This window comes from Pavona decussata, unplaced genomic scaffold (assembly GCF_977016875.1).
Source record: "Pavona decussata unplaced genomic scaffold, jaPavDecu1.1 SCAFFOLD_124, whole genome shotgun sequence".
Classification (NCBI taxonomy): domain Eukaryota; kingdom Metazoa; phylum Cnidaria; class Anthozoa; order Scleractinia; family Agariciidae; genus Pavona; species Pavona decussata.
In genome coordinates, this window is record NW_028145538.1 from 2,619,493 (window position 1) to 2,641,663 (window position 22,171).

Consider the following 22,171-nt stretch of genomic DNA (forward strand, 5'->3'; position numbering starts at 1 on the left):
GGCAAATAACGGAGTCATTTAACGCGAGCTTAGCGGTTTCAGTTCGAAAGGTCAAAGCAAACTGAAAACTAAAGAACCCTACTGAAATTTTTCTAGCTTTTACTACTTGGACTTGAACGGAAAACTGCCTATGATTCGGGCTTTCGATCCCTGGTCCGATGCCGTTTACTAGCTATTTTTGTTTAGCAATTTTAGTCGTTGGAACAGGACACATATGTCCTATAATTTCCATCTTTTTCGAAACCTTTCCACTGCAATAAGCTGTACCATTTAATCTTAACCAAAAGTTCCGGATTTTGACGACAATTGGTAAACGGCAGAGGTTCACTGCTATTATCGGGCGCAATTTAGAACAGTATATATTCCACAACTTTTTGTATTTCCCAAAACGGACAAATCACCGCTCACGAAAATAAAGGACCTGGTTAGCTAAAAGGGAGGTTAGAAATTCAACGGAATCCCACTTACAATGGAAAATGCACCTGTAAGATTTCAGAAATTTTATAGAAGAACAGAACAAGCTGTTTTGCTGAACACGTCGGCCAACTGTCCCCTACAGTGACGTCACTGCGAACACTTTTTACATAGTCCTTCGAAAAAGTACCGAATCTCATGACTATTACAATTCATAGTTACAGTTTATTTACAAATTACAAATTTATGTACATTATTTAGCCGTTGGTGCTATTTCAGACATTCACCAGCCTTTAGCACCCGTAAAAATTTGCCATGTACAACATGGAAAGATTCACTGAAGTAACCTGAACACTTCAGATGGTCAAAAGCCACTTGTCTTCATTTGTACAAATTATATAATTTCATAACCGACTGTCTACTTTGTCTTTAAATCTCTTGAGTTCTTTTGCAATATTCTTTTCTCGTCCCAGGCTTACAATTGCTTCGTGATCAGCTCCGACAAGGTCTTCGTTCTCGGCAATAGTTCGGTCTTCGGGTCGTGTTCCGAAGAGTTTCCGAGCAGTGACCGTAGGTTGCAACGAAGCTACCCGGACCTCATCGTACTTTGTCTGTACCTGGGTGAAGCAAAATAAAACAGAAAATTTAGAAACTGAATCTTTTCAGAGAAGTTTTTTTGGATAGCATTGGCTGTATCAAATTTAATTGGACAGTGAATTAAAACCCTTAGTTTTCAAACAAGATTAGAGACACACCCGTAAGATGGAATAATAGCTCGATCGTGTCACTTCCAAAATAATTTCAGCTCAACTGAAACTCAATGCTAGAAAACTAATACCAATAACGTGGAATAAACAACAAAATGAAGAAGAAAAAGAAAAGTGATAAGATTGCGTACCTCGTTTAGAAGTCTTTTCGCCTCCCGGTATTCTCGCTTTTGTTTGGGATCCTTCTTCAGATCTTGAAGAGCGGATTCTAAGCGTAACATAAACAACTGTGATTAACAAGAGAGGTATTGCCTACACACTACGGTATCAATACAGTATATCACATATTCTTAGTAGTCAAGTACGACACTTAATTCAGGGAATGCGTGACAATGAATGGTCACGTGGATGTCACTTTTCGCATTGTCACGCATTCCTTCATGGATAGTGTGAGAGACAAAAAAAAATGAACTAATAGCGGTTGCTTTCACATATCGTCTGCAAGGAATCATAAGACGCATGCAAGAAGCCTTCTTATATTTGGAGCTTTCTGAAGTTCTGAGCACGAGGGGAAGGGAAGGATACATTCCTTGACACTTTAGTACAAGTGACGTTTTACCTAAGTTGGACTCTGTGGTCTTGGACTGGACTCTCATTTTGTCTAAGATGCCTCCAAGTTCTTCCACTTTGCTTTGCCTTGACTTGGAACCCATTGTTGTCGATACAGTCTGATGGACAAGAAAAACAAGATTAAAACAAGCAATCAAGCAATCGCATGCGGAGTCAATGACTATTAACCCTTTAGCCCTAACAGTGATCAGCATCAAATTTCTCCTTGTAATATCAATGCTTATTCAACCTCTGAGGTCATGCGAATTAGAGATATGATCGCCCAAGGTGAATTTCTTGATATTTTAATAACTTTTCCACTGTACTTCTATAAGATCGGTATGGGGACAAGATCGGAGAATTTGTTCTTTGATATTAACGGCATTGTGCTGTTGAATATACTCTTGTCATTCGTGTGTTTTCCTTGCATTTGATTTAGACTTCCGTTTGCACATCTCTATCATATGCTTTAACCAATTAAATCAAAATATTACGCGAATAACAAAACTAACCACGGCTCGACTTACGTACGATTAACCGTGCTTGGATTTGGTTACGTGACCTTGCTTAGAGCTATTTTTGTGCCTCAAAAATCTACGTTTGTTGGAGATTTGCTAGGTTAAATTGAGCGTTCGTTTTCACATTTGGGGGAGTTTTTTTGGAGGGCTACAGCTTTGTTAAACTACTGCTACGTGTTGTCCCTTTATAAAAACAATTTTCGATTAGTCCCGATCGCATTATAAGTATGCTACGACAATGAGAATGTAACGAGCCCCCGATAGTAGGAAACAAAAGTACAAAAAAAGGCTGCTGAATCCGAAAGGAATGAACTCTGCCGTGCTGTGGAGCTTAGCGTCTACCCTGCATAGCAGTCTCCTCCTTTCCATGACAGCGTCGAGCTCGACAAGGGAAGGAAAGCCTCCGGGGAGAAGGAGCTCTACGCCATGATGATAATGATGATGATGGTCTGAACGAACGCACAACAGACGTGTCCGTTTTACATTATCAGTTGCTGGGAAACAGACCCGGACGTCAGCTTATAATCTCCCTTGAATCTCGAATCTCCTTGCTCTCGAAAAGAAAAACGACTGCTACGCAGATTACTTAGGTTCTTGTCGAAGGACTTATGGATTCGACAAAGATGCGTCTCCTAAACGACCGAAGGATAGCTTACCTTGGCCTTCTGAACTCTTCTCTCTTTATATGTCCCATGAGGCTCACTGAATATCAGTGGATGCATCAGGGCGTATTTCAGAGCCCTCACACTTCCTTGTACATCATGTGGAATAACAATGTCGGGGTCATCTTCGTCGACATCTAACAGATCTTCGTAACCTTTGTACTTCGTTTCCACGCTAAACGGCCGCTCTTTTACTCTGGCTTTCTTTGGTTTTTGTTTAGGAGTTTCGGCTTCTTGGCCTTCGTCTAGATCATCAACCTGTTAACAGAAAGGAAAAATCAGATTGAAACAAGCAAGTCAAAAGGGCAAATAGCTTCGAGAGTATCAAGACTTTCGGATGTATTTGTTGTTATTGGCGGGTTCCACAATCGGGGATCGTCCACCTTTTTTAACCTGTAGAGCCTTTCGATGAAATTCGCAATTGTGACCATTCTAATGACAGGTAGTTCACTTCCTGTGGTTTATAGGGCTGTAGAAGAAGTTTCTTACTATTTCTTTTATAAAACTATATATGAAAACCTGATGTATGACCAACTAAAAGTTGTTGCTTTAGAGCCTGTGCACACGAATACCACCTCTCTCCACTGAAATGAAACCAATATCGAGCAATACTGTCTCTGGTGCTGTTATGATCACGATATTTTCAAAAAATTCGAAATCGTAAGAATATCTTGAACTGTTTTTTTTTACGTTCTTCACAAGCAAGAGAGCATCCGAACTCATCAACACTCTTGAGAACTAAAGATCCTTACCTGCGTCATGAAAAACCCATCTTCAGAGTTGACCTGCCTTTCTGCACGTGTTCGACCACGCCCATCGGCACGTGGCTGGCCACGCCTATCTCCAGTCCCAACACTTTCCCCAGCAGTAGTTTCGCCATCCGTGATCACAGTTTGCCTGGTACTAGGAACAGACTTGTACTGAGGTACCTCAGGAGGTGTACTATTGGTGCGGTTGAACGGAGGGCGGTCGCCCCCTCTCGGTGCCGTTTCGGTCATTCCAGGTGCGGTGTAGAGCTTTCTCGGGGTGGTAGTTATGGGTTGTCGGCCTGTGGGAGGGGCGGATCCTATTGGTGGCAATGTCCTGTAGGGTGCACCAATGTATGCAGTTGATTTCTCCTCTGGAGGGGCTTCCAGCATCGCCAGATTTCTCTCCTTTGGCATTGGAGGGAGGGTATCTTTTACCTTTAGTTTGAAAAAGAGGAAAGGAATTGAATACTTGGTGATACCGAAAAACCAAAACGCACACATCACAACAATACGTTTTGCACTTAATTTTGTGGACCGTTTGACCGCTTTTAGTTACCTCAATTTTTTTAAACCTCTGTTGAAGTTGAAAACTAGCTTGTTTCACAGCATTCTGTTCAAGCTCGTTATATCTGCTCATAGAGAAAACCCTGAATCGAGTAGCTAACCTTCTGTGACTGTGTTTTGGCATGCGGACCACATTCAATGTGGTCTGTACCAAGTTGGTACAGACTGTAGATAACTGAGGCCCTTGAGGCAGAGGTTTCAATAAGTTAAGTTGTAACCGAACGCCACTGATACTGTAGGCGGCTGTTGCTATTGAAGTTGCCGTCACGATCCTTCTGGAAATTTTGAAATCTAGAGGCAGAAAAATGCAATTTCCAGCTTTCTGGGTATAAAATTGAGTGATATTATATATGCTCATTTATACAAGAACGGTTCACAGTCTTCGTTGTTTAATATTGCCATTTTTTGTTTCTATTTAAGGTATTTTTTGGCATTTTATGCAGCGGTACACCGCCGGTAGCCGGCTTCTAATGAGACCCCTGATTGAGGGAAATTAATTTCCTACAAACCTACTTACTTTTCTGTGCGTGTTTGCAAGATTCACAATAGGCTTCGGTCTTTTTGGCGGTTTTTGTCTGAAAAAAAGAAAGTGAACAGCACAATGAAACAATGATAGCAAGGGCAGGCACTTCGCGAATTCCCGCCATATTGGCTTGAAGCAAATTCGTGTCCATGTAGAGAAGCCCTGTAATGTCACTCCACTGGCAGATCTAAGGAGGGGAGGACTACATATCCTTAGAGGAAATAGGGTCCGGCGGGTCAATCTTTTTAAAAAATTCTAGCTGAAACGTTTCACTCCAGTCCCGCGGGCCTCTTTCCCTGACTCGTTCCCAGTCATCTCTCTTGTCTTTTTGTGTAAGGGCTGATGGGAAGGAGGAAGCGCCCCCCTTCCCCCGCGCGCTTTTCTCCCCATCGAGCGCGCATTTCCCCTCGCGCGCGCGCTTACTCTCAAAGAGAAAAGAGACGAATGGGGACGAGTGAGCCCCTTCCCAACACCATGTCCTGGATCCGCTACTGGACTCCGGAGGAACAAACTTACTCAACCGAAAACGGTTGGAAAAAGGTTATATTGAGCCACTTTTATCAAATCAACCAAATCCGGTTTACGTTAAAACGATTGATCCCCACAGAAACGACCCCATAGCTTGGTCTTGCCATGGAACATAAACTGAAGTTAAACACCGGCCATGTGGGTCGTTGTGCGGCTTTCATCTGTATTACCCGTTGTTTTGGGCATCTTTCATGCAAGCAATTAATAACAATAAATCTTTAATAATGAAGCCTACATCACAAAGTAGTTTACAGAAGGGACCTCAATTATACTTCCCACTCGCACAGATAAACTTGTTTGTCCCACTTACCTGAAGATCCTCACTCCTTTTAACCTCCCGAGTTGATATGAAAGAACAGGCGGGTCTCCTTTGAATGCAGTCGTAAGCGGATTACCCCAGACCACAAGCTCCCTGAGAGATGGCCAGCCCATCAACGCTAATAGTCCTTCCTCTTCAAAGATGAGATTGTTAGCGAGGTTTAGATGAAGCAGGCTGGCAAACGGCATTGGAGGGTTGTATCTGTCACCTAGAAGATAAACAGTATCAGTGTTAAGAACTGTTACAGTCAAAGGAAAATGCGCTATATCTGTGTAAACTATTGCTGCAGTTTAACTAAATTTATGGACTTGGGTAACTGGGAAAAGGTCTGGATAACCGCTGTTGAAATGATGACAGAGTTCTTTTCTTGCTTCAAATTTGTATCAATTATGGTCTGTAAAAGAAACGAAGACGATATTTCGACACCTGAACCAAACTATAGCTTCCTCTTATGCCAGTTAAGGAAGACTTGAACAGTAGTTGAGCAATACTAGCAAAGTATGTACATGAGGCTTTTCATACGAATATTCATCTGTAATCAGTGTAGGTAACGGAAATAAACAGCCGTGATTAAGATCACCTTTACTACTCGTGGTTTCAATCAATTTCTGCTTGGTAAGAAGTGCAAGTAGTAAACCAAGCCTATACTTGATTCGATTCAAAGAGTTTGAAACGTAAATGGCTGCCAATTTGCAGCTGACGTAAATCTCCCCCCCCCCCCCCCAACACCACCTTGCCAGTTCTTAAAAAGACACTTCATGCTTACCTAGCAGAGAGGGATCCTCCGTCAGCGTGCTGGACCTTGGTTTTATTTCAGGCCGATTCCGCTCTTCGGTTTGCTCATCCCCAACAAGCTTCTGGTTCAAGATTTCATCGACTTCATCCAAAATGAATTCATTAACATCATCATTCACTTCATCATTCTTAACGTCCTTCTTATTATCAGAAACTCCATCTTTTTCTGCTTGCATTTCTTTGTCCTTCTCCTCGGGAACATTGGACAAAGAACTGTTGCCTCCTTCATTGATCGTCTCTACGTTTTCTTGTCTTGACGTGTCGTCTTGGCGCACTCGAGCCCCCAACAGCCGCAGATGGGGTATGGAAGAGATTTCATTGTGTTCCAAGTTGAGATATTTGAGTCTGATGATGAAAAGAGAATAAACATAAAAATTGTGCACATTTGGGAAAACAAATATAAAACACAAGACAGGCCAATCTGCTAAAAAAACCCCAGTAAAGACCAGTAACTGCATTTGGAAGGATCACCGCGACAAAATAGTAGTACCGGATCCTGTAGTATTAGGATCTAATCAGCAACAAATTGAAAAAGAAATAACACAAAAAGAGCAAAGCTGGTATATTTTTCCAATATTTCGAAAGGCTCTGAAGAGGAAAGGCCGTGCATTTCGAAATATTGGAAATCAAAATATATCTCCCTGACCGTAAAATCAGCCTTGATCTTTTTTGTATTATGTGACTTTTTTTTTACCCCAGGACTGTTAACTGTTACAGCATATTTGCTAGCATTCTAGTACTTTAATATTTTTTTCTATACCAGAAGCAAACCTTGACTGTTTCCTTTTGCAGTCCATTTTTTTTGTGTAACTCACTCAAGGACCTTTGGGAGAGCTTCTCTATAAGGTCTGTAAGCCTTGCGTTTTTCAGCCCTCTCCTAGCAAGCAACATAACAGGGTGTTGTAGGCAGAAGGGGCTAAGTACAAAGGAGTTTTAGAGAAAATTAATTTGAAGTAAGCGGCAAATTATCTCCTGTAGCTAGAAGAATTGGTGGTAGATTTTGAGAGGCTAATTACCCAGCTAACTCAAGTCAACTTTGTAAAACAATGAGAAGAACCAAAAATGGCTTACTTTCTAAGCCCTGCCAGGCTGGCAAATGTTGACAAATCTGTCAGCTCATTGTGATCAAGGTACAAGTTCTCCAAAACAGGAAATCGCAGTCTTTTTTCTTGAGACTCAACAGTCCCCGAACTGTGTGAATGAAAAAGGATATAAAGAAAAAAATGAAGAACAAGATATAAGTGATACTTGTAAACTAATGAAAACAGACATTAAGTCATTCTATAGCAAGTCTCTCTAGTGTGTACTTACGGTGTCATTCCTGTTATTGTTCTGTACATTCTTGTCATTTCAACTGGAAGCTTTCTTATTTCATTACCTGCAAACCAAAGACAAAAGCAAACCTTGCTTTAAGTCTATAATATATTAAAATTCACAAAATGTTTTAAGCCGATTTAAAACTTGAGAAATTGCATTGACTTACGATTCTGTAAAGTTGCTTCGGTGTGATGGCACACCTACTTTGATACATATACATTTTTGATAAATTTGTTCACAACAAGTTGATGTACATGTAGATTCTTTACTGTTCAGCTGATTAATGCAAGATATACATGTATATACTCAGTATTGTTTGCTTTGTTAGGTGTCCACGCAAGGCTGCACTGAATGGACCAATCAAACTTAATAAATGCTACCGAGCAGTACTTTTCTTTGGTACTGTTTATTACGCTAAATTCAAAGTAGTTCCAACTTTTGATCCTGAGTTTGTGGGTGGAATCCTAAAGTGTGACCATTTACAAGTTTCTTAAAAAGTGAACTTAATATTTTACAACAACTGGTTAGACTTCTATTTTTTTTTTCAGTTTCACACAAACACAACACTTATGATGGACTTGACCATTACCTGTCAAGTGCAGAGTTCGAAGGTTTATAAGGAGACCAAGGGCCAAGATGTCTTCTCCAGTTAGCCGGTTGTATGAAAGGTCAACAGTCATCAGGGTCAAGAACATGTCCGGCTGAATTCTGATGGTGTTACAAATGTTGTTCAGAGGAAGTTCTAATTCTTGAAGTGCTGAGAACTTGCTGAAGGCCGCTGAAGAGGACAAGAGATTATATCATAGTTTAATAATCTGTCTCTGTCAAAAGCATTTCTACTTGTTTTGCTGTTGTCTCCTAATCATGTACACATTGAAGAATGCCAAACAAATAAATGAGCTTTATATGACAAGGACACTGATGCTTGTATGATGCACAGAATTTTTCTTCAGGCTTGCTTTTCACAGCTACTCAAGTTGCATAGTTAACATAACTTTCATGGTCTCTGATCATCTAAATCTTCTAACTCTCACAGTTATGTACTATATTTATTTTATTATTGAATCATAGTTTGGAACAAAGTTGACTGGGGATGAGTTGGAAATATTATGATCATGAGAAACTGATATCATTAATCAAGATCTCATACTGTAACTACAAAGTTGGTAATTTGCTATTTGAATGAATTGTTTAACTTACAAAAAGGCAGATTGTTGTCTCCTGCATCAACATGGATGACATTGTCAAACAGCAAGAAGTCACTTTCATTCACCTGGATAACAAAATAATAACATTATTGTAATATTGTGTCCCCTAGTATTTAATATGTACAATACATATTTCACAATTTAGTATACATGTATTCAGTAATTTCAAGCTCTTAATAGATAAATATTTAGTGCACCTATGACTGGACCATCAAATTTCCCTTTCAAGAGAGAGTGTTAGTCCTGGAAGGGGGGGGGGGGTACTCCCCTATGTAAGCCATATAGGTATGTGCCGTCCCAACGTGTATGGTTTTTGAGCCATTTTGGTCTGAAAACGGGTATAGATTTTGACCATTATGGTCTTAAATCAGGTATGGTTTTCAAGGGAATCACAAGAAGGTATAAACATGTTTGTCTTTTCAACTCCAAATGAATAGTAGAGAAAGAAAAGGATCCAGGTGAATTTTACTAATTCTTGACTTCGGCAATGATGCGAGGCTTAATTACGTTACAACAAAGGTCTGAAAACGGGTATAGATTCTAGAGGCCCCGCCGGGGTGTTAGTAATCTTACATGTAAATCCTAACAAAAACATCACTTATCTGAGTGCCATCTATGACTGGGAGTTATTTACTTGCAGAAGGGAGCCACTTAGGTACTAATGTAAGAGCTTACATGCCCATACAAGGTAGTAGCTATTGACCAAACATTGAGTTCTCTTCTTTGTTTATAAAAAGAGATTATACATGTATTTCTTCATCTGCAGATCAAACAAACGCGATTCTTATGTACCTTACACAGAAATGTACCAGATGGTCAGGGGGTCCAGATTGAAATAACAGATCTCTTGTGAAATTAATTTCATTTGTACAAAGATTGCATTTTTTTTTTCAAACTGCGAATTACACATTGCCTTAACTCTTATCATTATTCATGTCATACTGTACCTCTCTTAGGTCTTGTCCACTTATTTTTATTGAACATAAATCAGATGGATCATCAACATGGAATTTTTTCATCTGTACAAAAGAAAACAACAACAGTTCAAGTTTCCCATAATTTATTGAAGCCTCAATTGGCAGTAACAACATAACTATTGTCTATCATTTACCTGCACGTACAATGTACAAACCTTTAAATTGTGTATTACTTTTGAACTTACCAAATAAAATCCATCAAGTTTTGGTGGTTTTGAGTCATCTTCTATGGTCTCTATTTCTTCACTTTTGAATGTTTTAATCAGTGATTTTGTTGGTATACTTGGGTCTCCAGCACACAGCACAGCCTTGAATCGTCTTCTCTGTTCTGCCCGGTAAGCAACAAGCCATGCTCCTCCTTACAAAAACGAAAAATCAAAAAGGAGATTCAAATATAACTAATTTATTTATTAAAAGTAAATTCTTTGAAATGCCGGTACATTTAGTGATAATTAAGCTAATGCTAAAAATGAACCATGTTTCGACAGATCATCAGTCACATTCAATTTTGAATCCTTAAATTATTTTTAATAGAAAATTAATGAGTAATAAATATTTACATGTTCAACTGAAAAAGATGAGATTTTTTAAACAATGCTGGAAGGGGAAAATTCTGATGATAAAAGTGTAAAACAAGATAAATACATACTTGAAAATCGATAAAATGGAAGAAAAGAAAAGAAAAATGAACAAACTTCATGTTAGAATAAACATTACATGTAGCAATAAACATATCCTTGCAGATAACAGTGCAAAACTATTCATTTAATACATGTACTGTTTTCCTCTCAGTGTTAGCTTTTTTCACAGTATAAGGGAGATTAAAAGTATAATTTTGTAACCCTTTAATTAGCCACAATACTGACCAGTTCTATCCACTGGTTTGGTACATGTATATACTAATACAAATGTTCACCTCAGCATTTACTCAGAGAAGATTGAAAGTGTTGTAGAATGGTAGTACATGTAGATATTGTCCAGGCCGAGAATATCCGCTGATATCTACTTATACTTCAGTGAATAACAATGGAGTGCCAAAAGTTTGTTTTGGTTTTGCTTTACCATGTTGACTGTCATTGGTTAGCAAAATTTGTGCCACTTTTTCAACCAAAATGAAACCCAATAATTGTACATTTTTCCATGTTTGATGCTGCATGGTTCAGTATGTTATTCCTTCAAATTCTGATTGGTTCCTTGGATAGTTTGTGTCTGTCGTGATTTGCTAGAAAAAATAGTTTGGTTTTGATTTGAAGTAACCTGCAAACACAGTTACCTCTCATTGCAATGCACAGCTACGGGCGTTCATGACAGGGAGGAATCTGCATACTAATGACAAATGCCCATAGCGATAGAGGGCAATAAGAGGTGGCTGTGTTCACAGGCTAGGTTTGAGGACCCTCAATTGAAAACTACTTCACTGTTAAATTGCAACTTTTCCCTCCTATCAAAATTAATGTAATTAAATGTCAAAAGTTTTCCACTGTCTCTGACTAGAGAGGAAGGGTGCATTTTATTTTGACCCAAGCTATGTCGTGCAGCCCCATCAGTTTTTGTCTTGGTTCTTTTAAGTAACCTTTATGACCAGTTTTTTTGTGGCAGAAGTTTTGTAAATAAATAAACTGCCCCATCCCGCTGTACGCGGTTTCCATGCATAAGATAAGGAGAAAAATAAGTGCTTATCAACCACAAATTTACTCTGTACATATGTATAAGCTTAACATGAATGACACACAATAAACCCTGCTTTGGAAACACGAAGATAAGCTTAATAACTTTGCTTAAAAATCGGAGAAGAATTATAAAAAGAAATGAAAGAAATGTGATGGTATATTTCCAGCCTGGTGAATGAATGAGAATGATGATTATTCAAGAAAGTGACGCAGGCATACTCGGAAAAAAGAAATCCGAGTGCTCCTATCAGGAGTCGAACCTAAGACCTTCCGATTACTAGTTCGGATGCTCTACCACTGAGCTACAGGAGACTCGTGGGAGCTAAGGCCATTAAACTAGGTTCATGGGACAAACATCCTGCATACTGCTAGGATTTGAATGTCGAACGTGTGGTATATGAAAGAAATGTGATGGTATATTTCCAGCCTGGTGAATGAATGAGAATGATGATTATTCAAGAAAGTGACGCAGGCATACTCGGAAAAAAGAAATCCGAGTGCTCCTATCAGGAGTCGAACCTAAGACCTTCCGATTACTAGTTCGGATGCTCTACCACTGAGCTACAGGAGACTCGTGGGAGCTAAGGCCATTAAACTAGGTTCATGGGAACCCATGAACCTAGTTTAATGGCCTTAGCTCCCACGAGTCTCCTGTAGCTCAGTGGTAGAGCATCCGAACTAGTAATCGGAAGGTCTTAGGTTCGACTCCTGATAGGAGCACTCGGATTTCTTTTTTCCGAGTATGCCTGCGTCACTTTCTTGAATAATCATCATTCTTATAAAAAGAAATCTTACCATCATCATCTTGCCTTTTATACCTCGTCAAACTGCGAACAGGAAAACACTGACTTGAAAATCCCGTACTCGGGATAACTCCCGTTGCAGTATTTGCACTTGACATCATGAATGCTTTAGCTTAAGTTTTAGACGATCAAATATATGAATCGGTGGAGAAAACACTTGTTAAATCGAGAGAATTTGAAATCATCGTGTTTACGACCTGGAAGCCGCCATATTTGAAAGGAAACACTTTTATTGTCATGGTAACGTTCAACTTCAGACAGGAACTTCGTCTCTAGGGTAGGGACAGTACTGTTAGCTTTACACATATGAGCTTACTCCTCGATAAAATTGCATGCTTAGGGAGCTAAAAAAACAGGCTAAAAAATAGTATTTATGTGTGTTCTCATCTCACTCTGGCGAATGCGAAAAATATGGCCATCGATAGCATTGCTAAAATGCATATTGCGCAGTCAGCTTCTCTTACTTGTACTACCCCTGAGAGGCTTTTTGTCACCAGCGACGTGGTTACACGGCATTGGTCTACTTTCAAGATGGCGGCGAAAGCAAGCAGTGGGGTAAGAAAATCTTATTATATTTTATGATTGATTTTGGACATAATAGGTACCATACGGAAATAAAACGCCTTTTTATTGGCGTAGACAGTTTGTTGTGGAATTGGCGAGAAAATCTACGCAAATAAGAAATGATTCAATTCTTCGTAAACGATTCTAAATTTGCCGGCAAAGGCCGGATCGGAAGTAATGTCTCAAATTGAACGCATACCAGTTTTTGTCAATGTAACCATCGTAAGATCACTGTTTTGGGAAGTTGGATGCAAGCTTACGTGACTGTTTTATAAATTCAGCTGTCTTCGTCGACATGTAGCTTGTTCATTTGTCAATAGTATTAATTAAGCCTTACACATGATGAAGTTTACAACGATAACAGCTTATAAGCTTGATATTGGTTATATGCTTGAGACTTCTAAGACGTTTATTAGCATTAGAATCCACAGTTTAAAATCGGCTGATCAAAAAGCATAAATGATAATTTTAATAGAAAAAGAAAACCACAAATAAAAGAGACTGGGTACTAGTCAACTGCTGTTTATAGCTAGAAAGAAGTCATTGCAGTCTAAAACAATGCACACATTGATGTTTCAGAATCACAAGTTATGTTTGTTTTATTGTAACATTTGAGATCTTTCAATTTAAAACTGTATGCTAGATGAGGTGGGAGGGGCGGGGGTAGAGGGTGGGAAAGAGCAGAATGTTTCTGTAAACGTTTATACATGTAACAAAGTGATTGGAAGATGCAAAAGAAAAATGCACCCAGAAACCGTGACATGAATTTGAAAAACAAAAATGTTGGGTCAAAGGTTTATTCTTTGGTAGAGAAAAGATCAAAATTTGCTTTTATCCTTTAGATTTGGTGACCTGTATGAGAGGGGGGGGGGGGGGGGGGCTCATTTTAATGGCATAATTTTTTGCATTTAAAACTTTTTTAGGGTTCTTATATTCAGAATTTAGCACTGTTCTGTCACTTTTCCTGTTCTCTCTTTCCTTCTCTTTGTACACATTCTGCTCTATCTTTTTTGGTTAATGCAGCCACCTCCCTCTCATTTCTGGACAGATAAGAACATTTCTGTACCTTTTCCTTGTTGAGAGGTAAAATACTAAATGAGGCATATAAGCTGTATCACTTCTGGTTCTACAACTAGTGTCAAACCTTGGTGAAACTACTTTTTTGTAAGTTTATGGTCTTACCCAAGGGAACGTCCATAAACTTGCAAAAGAAATCTAACAGGTAGCATATATATAGTGCTCACATCTATGTAGGTAAATGGATACACTACAAGAATGAAATTGAATAACAGACATCCTGTCGTAACTCTATTAAGCGGCCACCCTGGGGACTTTGAAAACTGGCCGATTAATAGAGGTTGGCCGTTGAATAGAGGTATCGAATACAGCATTTTACTGACAAAATAATAATTCGGGACTTTGGAAAGTGGCCGCTTAATGGAGGGTGGCCGCTTAATAGGTGGCCGCTTAATAGAGGTCCGACTGTAATAATAATGATATTTTTTCCTGCTGCTCTTCCAGTTGAGGTTAACTTCTGAAACAAAATAATGGAATAAGGGGGTTACATGTAGAATTTTCAAAAGAGACTGTGGTGCTGCGTTGGTGGTCCCGAGTGGAAATGAATGTTTGGTTTATCAACAGAGATCATGATAATTAAAAGTAAATTGACCACTGTAAAGAGACTAGAGTGCTAGTTAATGTTTCGAGCATTAGCCCTTTGTCAAAAGGAATCCTGATGAAGGGCTAATGTTCAAAACAGCACCCAAATCTCTTTATGGTGGCCAATTATTTACCTCTAGTTATCAACTCTGTTGATAAAACGGAACATTCATAATCTGCTAAACTTCCAGGCGAGACATCCAGGAAACGTTTTGTACACCATTTACCGTAATTTTTATAATTTAATAGTTTCCTTTTGATAGTTTTTTTCTTAATAATTAAAAAAGAATGAGGGTGGTCCACTGTACTGGTTCGTGTAGTAAAATGTGCAGTTCCAGAAAAAATCCGTACCCACCCCACGGAAGGTCATCGGAAATTCCTAGGGGGAGGGGGTCTCAAAAGTCAAAATTTTAGAAGCAAAGTATGAAGCTAAACTGGAATTCCTGGGGGGATGTGGGGTGTAAAACAAAAAAACCTTCCATGGGGGGAATATGGATATTTTGTGGAACTGCACAATTTGGAAAGCTCAGAGGTCCATCCAGAATAATCCCTCTCATTGTCGACCAGTTTGACCATGACTTTTAGTAGGAGTCAGGTAACATGATGGGCACTCACCTACTTAAATCACTCAATAAAAACATGTTGCTGTCTTTATAATTTTTTACATTTTTTTCACTGCTTTTTCTTTAGGTTCTGCAAGTAATATTGGCCACCATTTTAATCCTTTTGTCAAAAGCTAATCTTAGCTTGTGCAAATCTAGCAGTTCTAAATCAATAATCACTACACTAGATGCAAGGTGGCAATCAACACCTCTACTCCTAGAAGCAAGGTTGGTTTACTTAATATATAATAATTATACTACAGCTTGCTTAAACAAGTTATTAAATATTTTCTAATGCTCAAGACATTTTTAATTGGCATCATTTTGATATTTTTGTAACTGATGACATTTATTTATTGTTGAAAGTTAAGTCAATGAAAACAAAATTTAATGAGGATGTCTTAATCAATCTGCCAATTTTGAGGCTTGAAAGTGGACTTTTTCATTCCCAGTATTTCCTATAAGTTGTACGTCCTTCATGTATCCGGCATTCCCAGACCTTTCAGTTTCAGTTTTTGGTTTGAAAATTCAGAAACAAAGTTAAACTTTTTTCCTTTGCCTCAAATTATGTGGAACAGGGGAAAATAAAATTCTAACTGGTTTCGAAATTTTCAAACCTACAAACTTTAAACTACAAGTTTGTAACATTACAGTGCGACGTGCCTTACCGTGACCACCCAACAATCATTTTTTTACAAGTTAGTCAATCAGGATATGCGAATTTGATTTAAATGGTCACGCCTCCTTGCAAAGTCCAATGTTCAGGCAAGTGAACAAGGAGGAAGATATCCTGATTGGCTAACTTGTGAAATAAGTTTGTTGGGTGGCCACGGTAAGGCGCATCGCACTGTAACAAATGCTGCTTCCTTCCTCTCATCTCATCTAATTTTTTTAGCCCCATTCCATATCTTGTTGAGCACAGTTTCAAAGGTTTCTCGTTTACTTTATTTTTTCTGCTTTCAGTGAATATATAGCCGCAGAAAGCAATGAAAAGTTTTGGAAGTTTATAGATTTATCTCAGAAAATATCATTTACTCATGATTCAGGTATGTGCATGCTCTTCTGATTCTATATTACACTATGAATTAATTTCCTGTCATATGAGGCAGTTTAGAACATTAATTTTGGTCTGGACAACAACCTGAACACTAACTGTTCATTTTGAATTCATGGCTGTCAAGGTGACTTCTTCTTAACCCTTAACCCCTAATATGAAAGAACGTCAAATTCTCCTACGTGTATCTTGTTCCCATACTTTTCTTATAAAGGCACTGGGAAGAAGTTATTATAATATCAAGAAAATTCACCTTGGGTGATCATATCCTTAATTTGCATGACCTCAGGCATTGAATTTAAGCATTGATATTACAAGCTAGGGGAAATTTGATACTGATCACTGTTAGGGCATAAAGGGTTAAAAGACAGATTCAACAGTTTCAGTAAAGACACAACAAATAATGATGTACTAACTACTGTTGAGTAAAATTAGAGATAAAAAATTCAGGAAGTTTTAATTTACAGCCAGTTGGTCAATAATAAATTTTAAATCTATTTGTTGTATTTAAATGTAATATGATTTCACCTTGTCCCTTTTTTTCTTCTTTAGATGAATATCAACATATTCTTCAAGCAGCTGGAACACTGCTAGCTCCATTAGGTTTAAACTTTTTAAAATTTTCCTTGTCTCTGAGATATTACTCTCCTAGAGTTGGACTATTTAATAAGGTGAGTCAGTGATTATGGTAATAGCTGGTTAACTGCTAAGTTAATGGACCCATTACCTCCTCCCCCCCATAGGGTCTTTTTCAAAGAAGGAGCTTTGGCAGACATTTATTTTTTGAACCTCATAGAATAGTTAGTGGAATCTGGGTTAGTGAGTGTTTATCATTATGCTTCTCCATCGAAACTTTTGATTTTCAAGAGGCAGATAGTTCATTCTTAATTGATGTTTTTGAGGGTACCTCAATCACAAATATAAGCACAGGCATCCTTGGAAACTCTGCAATGCTGTAGTCTAGAATAAACCCTCCTGCAACCCAATTTATAAAGTTGATGCTCTCCTAGTAAAATTTAAAAGAGTGATGAACTGTACAAAGCAGCGACTGTATGCCTAAGTCAGAAGACAAAATTTGCATTTTGGTGAGAAGTTTGCACCAGCAATAGGGCTATAGAATTGCAAAGTTTGAGACTTGCTGACATGCCAACACTCTCATTTAAAATCTGAGACCAATCAAAATTGCGAGCGCAAGACACCATGAAATTAGCGTTGCTCTTTTTTAGGCATGATACGGCAATTTACGAGCAGAATTTATCCAAGCCTACATGTTTCACAGCCTGTGCGATTGTGATGTTGAGCAGCTTTTCAGTATTCTTTGTTTTGTTGTTGTTTTATGATGGTCATTCAGACTTAACAACTTGGCTTGTGAAACTCCGAGATTCAGAATCCAAAATACAAGATTCCAAGACCCACTATAGTTTTTTATGAACTCGAGAATTCCAGACTCTAGTTTGAGATGCCAAGATTTCAAGACTTCCTGAAAATTTGCTGAGACCCATGGTTTTTCAAGGACCATTCTATATGCCTAGCAATCTGAAATATTTTGCATCCATTAGATTCTCAATAGATTTGTTATTGGAGTACAGGCATCTGAAATGTTTTAATCATGTGACAATCTAAAGTAATTTTTTTTTTAACTTATAACCATATTAAAACGGTGCACCTGAAACTTGAGTCATGTTTCATTTTTTGTTTTTACCTGTTGACAGGTAGCCCATGAGATTCCAGCACCTGATTGTGAGGCATTTATTCAACTTGACAGCCAGACAATATGTGATGTCGCAGAGGCAGTGTCTGCTATCAAAAAGGCTGAAAATATGTATGTCTTAGCATTAAGCCATGTTCATTGTACAGTGTACATACTCAACCTTGGTCATGGAATAAAAAATAAAATTAATTAGTTGAAGTTTGGCAGTATCGGGGTTAAAGGATAACTACACAGAAGTAATGGGATGAGGGACAAATTAATTGGAAATAATTACCTTGGAAATTTTAGCGATAAGGAATTAATTTAACTGATAGATGTTCAGTCAGCGACAGAGGCATACTCAGTAAAAGGAAATCCGAGTGTTGGACCTACATGTACAGTATGGCCTTCTGAATTAGTCTACACAAGTAGTTCAGATAATCTACCACTGAGCATGAACTACATGTACATTCAAATCATAGCAGTTAGATGTAGTCCAATGGCCTAGCTGCTTCCATGTCAGTCTCCTGTAGCTCAGTGGTGGATCATCTGAACTATTTGGAAGGTCATTGGTTTGACTCCTTTTGGGAGAACCTGGATTTTTTTTATTTTCGAGTATGCCTGTGTCACTGATCAAAAAAATACATCAGTCATTTACACACTTGGCATAAAACATATCATCACATTTCTTTCACAAGGAATTTAACTGTTCTTAAAATTTAAGGAATGAGGGATAATCCAACTCCCCTCCTGCTCATCAAGCTGTTGGGGTGGGAGGAGGGGGTTGGGTTAACAGGGCCTAATCAGTGAGCCTTGATCACTGTACCCTTGCCAGAAGATTCATGACAAGTTTATACCATTACAAATCGTTGAAGTCTGTAACCTTAGAATGATGATTTTAGATTTAATTTATCTTGCAAAAATTTGCATTCCCACTTTTGCCTTTCTCTCATCTTGTCGTCTCCAAAAGGCATGTTTCAATTCAAAGCATTACCCAGTTTTAATTTATATTTGCCCTTCTGTTTTTTCTCTTGTGATATGCAGACCCTTATCGCAAAGGTTTGAATTTGATCACCATTATCCTAAGTCGGAGAACAATTCAGTAGCTGTGGTCTTATATGGAAAGATTGGATCAGAGTCATTCTGGAGCTTTCATCAGCAGCTTGAACACTTGGCAAAGGAAGGGAATGTGCACTACATCCTCAGGCATTATTTACAGGTGCTGATGTCTTCTTTTTATATTTCACATTTCACAAATTTCACATAAAAAAAATCACATTTCACTCACATCTACAGTACATATGTTGTGGTTCGAATTTTTTGGGTTTAACATTTTTCAAACCAGTTGGATTTATTAGAACTAGCTCATTAAAGCCATTACTTATTTGGCCAGAACTTAAATTTGTGGAGTCACTTTCTTTTTACTAAAAAAATATTTTTACACCCAGCCACACTTTGGCCTCCCAAAAGTACTGGCTTCTTTTAGGGGAGTTGTAAGGGCAGATAAAAGTACTTTATTTTAATTAATTATAATTAATTAATTAATGAGAATTAATTTTTTCCTAATGACCCAGTCTCCATTAGAGAAAAAAATTAGGCTGTCTGGGTACGGAGTGGAACTTGCTGTAAAGAAAACAGAATACAAAGCTGTTGATGACAGTAAAGTCAAAGATGATGCAGAAGGAAAGGTGCAGAAAACAGATGAAGCTGATGAAGATGAAGTGGAAGGATTCCTTTTTGGAAAGTTAAGGTCTGTATTAAAAGTGCTTGTTTTTAGTCTAAACCTTTCTGTATGCACTTGGACAAAATTGATACCCTGGGGCTGAGATTCAGGAAGGTCCTAAGTTAACAAATAGGCTATTGTTAATCCAACAATAGACTTTTGTCCAAAAACAATACATGTACTTATTAGTATTATTATTATTATTATTACTACTATTATTATTTTTATTATTGTTATTATTATTATTGTTATTATTATTATTATTATTATTGTCATTATTATTATTATTATTATTATTATTATTATTACTATTATTATTATCATTATTAGTATTATTATTATTATAAGATACATCTTATAAGACACATACTGTACATCTTATGAGGTTAAGAGTATACCAGGTGTCTGCTTAAAATAAATCACAACCAAAAGAAAAACTAAAAGAGGTCAAATCCATGACCTGATTCCTGTATATCTACATGTACATTATAAAGTTTGCTTTATACATATAGTTTCAAGTTGTATGTGGTTTTTATACATGAATGTTAGGCTCAATGTTAGCAAGTTGCAAACTTGGTGTTTAACCAATACAAATTATTGATCTATGGCACACATCATACTCAACTTTCTTAAACTTTCCTGAAGTGTAGTGTCTGATATAGATTTTTCTTGTTGATTGTATCAGCCTTTTTTCTTTTCAGGAAACTTTATCCTGAACTAAAAGAAAACCTTGAACAATTTAGAGCACACCTGAAAGAAAGTGCTCATGAGATGGCTCCTTTGAAAGTGTGGCAGTTACAAGGTATTGATTTATAGTTAAAGATTTCTTGAGATCCCTTTGCCAGTTTGAAGTAAGCTGCATCAACACCCAATTGGTCATACCGCTAGAAGACAACATTTCATAGTTTCACCATGCGCATTGTTCTTCAACTGAACTTTTGTTATGAGCAATTTGTACATTGCATTTTAGTCATATTCGATACAAATTCTAGTCTTGAATTCATGTTGGTTAATTAGTACATGTAGAGTTTTGTGTGAGTACACATAAAAGGTTTCAGCTATTGCATGTTCAATTCTTACAACTATAATTTAACAACAATCAGTTCAAGTGGAGGTGAAGTTACTAGGAATGCAAGGGTACCATCCATACAATGCACTTCCCATCTTAGACTTGAACCCCCCTCCCCTATTCTCTTTGTGGGCTTGGAACCTGTCACACCAAACTTGTAAACACCAGGGGCCAAATTCGTGAAGCCTTCCTAAGTAAGTAAGTATTGTAAGTATTCTGTTAAAATGGTATGTTGTTCTGCAAACAATACATTATCATTAAGAAAACATACTCAGGATAGTAGGAGGGTCTTGTGAATTCAACCCAGACTTCAGTGTAAAAATACATGCACATATACATTGTAGAAATTAAAACAAAGTAAACTAAGTATTAGTTTGTGATGTCCAACCTTCCATATACCAGTCGGATGGTCCAACCAAGCTAAAAGAAATTCTTCTCAGATTCTGATCTCTAAATGGAAAGTTATCCATTAATTTCTTTACAGATTTGAGCTTCCAGGCAGCTCAGCGAGTTATGTCCTCTGATCCACAAGGGGCCTTAAAACTACTGAGAGATATCAGTCAGAATCTTCCAATGCAAACCAGGTTTGTACAGTAGAAGGCAATTACTGTAAGCATGAGTTCAGGGTCAGATCCACAAAGCCCCTCTAAGTCAAGATGTATCCTATCATAAGCACTGTATTATTTTCTTAACAAAAGTGTATTGCTGGACTAACAATATTTTATTATTGGCAATAATTTTTGTTAAGAAAAAATTGTTGAGATACATCTGGACCTTGACTACTTGCTTCTGATTTTATCTTAGCCATAAACTCTAAAGAAAAAAAATGCAAGATCGATTCATGCCAATCAGGATTGTAGTTTGGATACAAAAACACAAACCTTCTGTGCTGTGTCAGTACCTTTTTGAAGTGGCTTAGGACAGATTTCTGTCATGTCATTTGTGGTGGTCTTACCAAATGAGCAGAATGTCCTGATAAGTTAAGTTAAGTTCATACTGATCAACAATCTTCTGGGAGGAAGCCTTGTAGGGTTGTCAGGACATTCTGTTACACAATAACTTAAATACAATCATACATGACAGAAGTCCACGGTTACCCGAGAAAAGCACTGACAGAGGTAATGCCAGAAGCTTCTATTGCTATGCTCGAAGTTTGTCCCTAATATACAGTATTAGTAACTAATTGCTTTTTAGTTTTGTCCTACCTCTAAATGTTTTGCGATACTTGGCACCTAGCTATCAGTAGCCGGCTTATCAGAGCTGGGCTGGGAATGTGACACTGAGAACTCTATTTCGTTTGGATTTAAACAATCCAGTTTGAAATTATTTACAAGTCATGTAATTTGAAGTCTAGCTTTAACAACATTGAAAGATCATGATATAGATCAAATTCACTACAATTGTGTACATCATGAGACAAATGATTATACGCGTTAAATAACTATCA

The 22,171-nt window shown here is 37.8% G+C and overlaps 2 protein-coding genes across 2 annotated transcripts in view; one reads left to right on the top strand and one right to left on the bottom strand.

Annotated features, from left to right (window-relative positions):
* Positions 1-619: 619 nt before the first annotated feature.
* On the bottom strand, positions 620-12,585 carry LOC146469467 (X-ray radiation resistance-associated protein 1-like). The gene is made up of 15 exons (XM_085123482.1): positions 12,356-12,585; positions 10,076-10,248; positions 9,861-9,932; positions 8,906-8,978; positions 8,295-8,483; positions 7,700-7,766; positions 7,460-7,579; positions 6,360-6,733; positions 5,585-5,801; positions 4,741-4,798; positions 3,663-4,094; positions 2,905-3,168; positions 1,741-1,849; positions 1,313-1,389; positions 620-1,031 (listed from the first exon to the last, which is right to left on the bottom strand). The coding sequence occupies exons 1-15, from the start codon at positions 12,462-12,464 to the stop codon at positions 819-821; spliced, it is 2,547 nt and encodes an 848-aa protein (XP_084979608.1). The 5' UTR covers positions 12,465-12,585; the 3' UTR covers positions 620-818.
* Positions 12,586-12,887: 302 nt separating this feature from the next.
* LOC146469468 (UDP-glucose:glycoprotein glucosyltransferase 1-like) overlaps positions 12,888-22,171 on the top strand; it is a 41,976-nt gene continuing 32,692 nt past the window's right edge. The window contains exons 1-9 of the mRNA XM_085123483.1: positions 12,888-12,918; positions 15,277-15,416; positions 16,152-16,234; positions 16,795-16,913; positions 17,955-18,064; positions 18,977-19,151; positions 19,507-19,682; positions 20,357-20,457; positions 21,209-21,308. Of these exons, the coding sequence (XP_084979609.1) occupies positions 12,895-12,918; positions 15,277-15,416; positions 16,152-16,234; positions 16,795-16,913; positions 17,955-18,064; positions 18,977-19,151; positions 19,507-19,682; positions 20,357-20,457; positions 21,209-21,308 (1,028 nt within the window). The 5' untranslated portion in view covers positions 12,888-12,894. The remainder of the gene's footprint in view (positions 12,919-15,276; positions 15,417-16,151; positions 16,235-16,794; positions 16,914-17,954; positions 18,065-18,976; positions 19,152-19,506; positions 19,683-20,356; positions 20,458-21,208; positions 21,309-22,171) is intronic.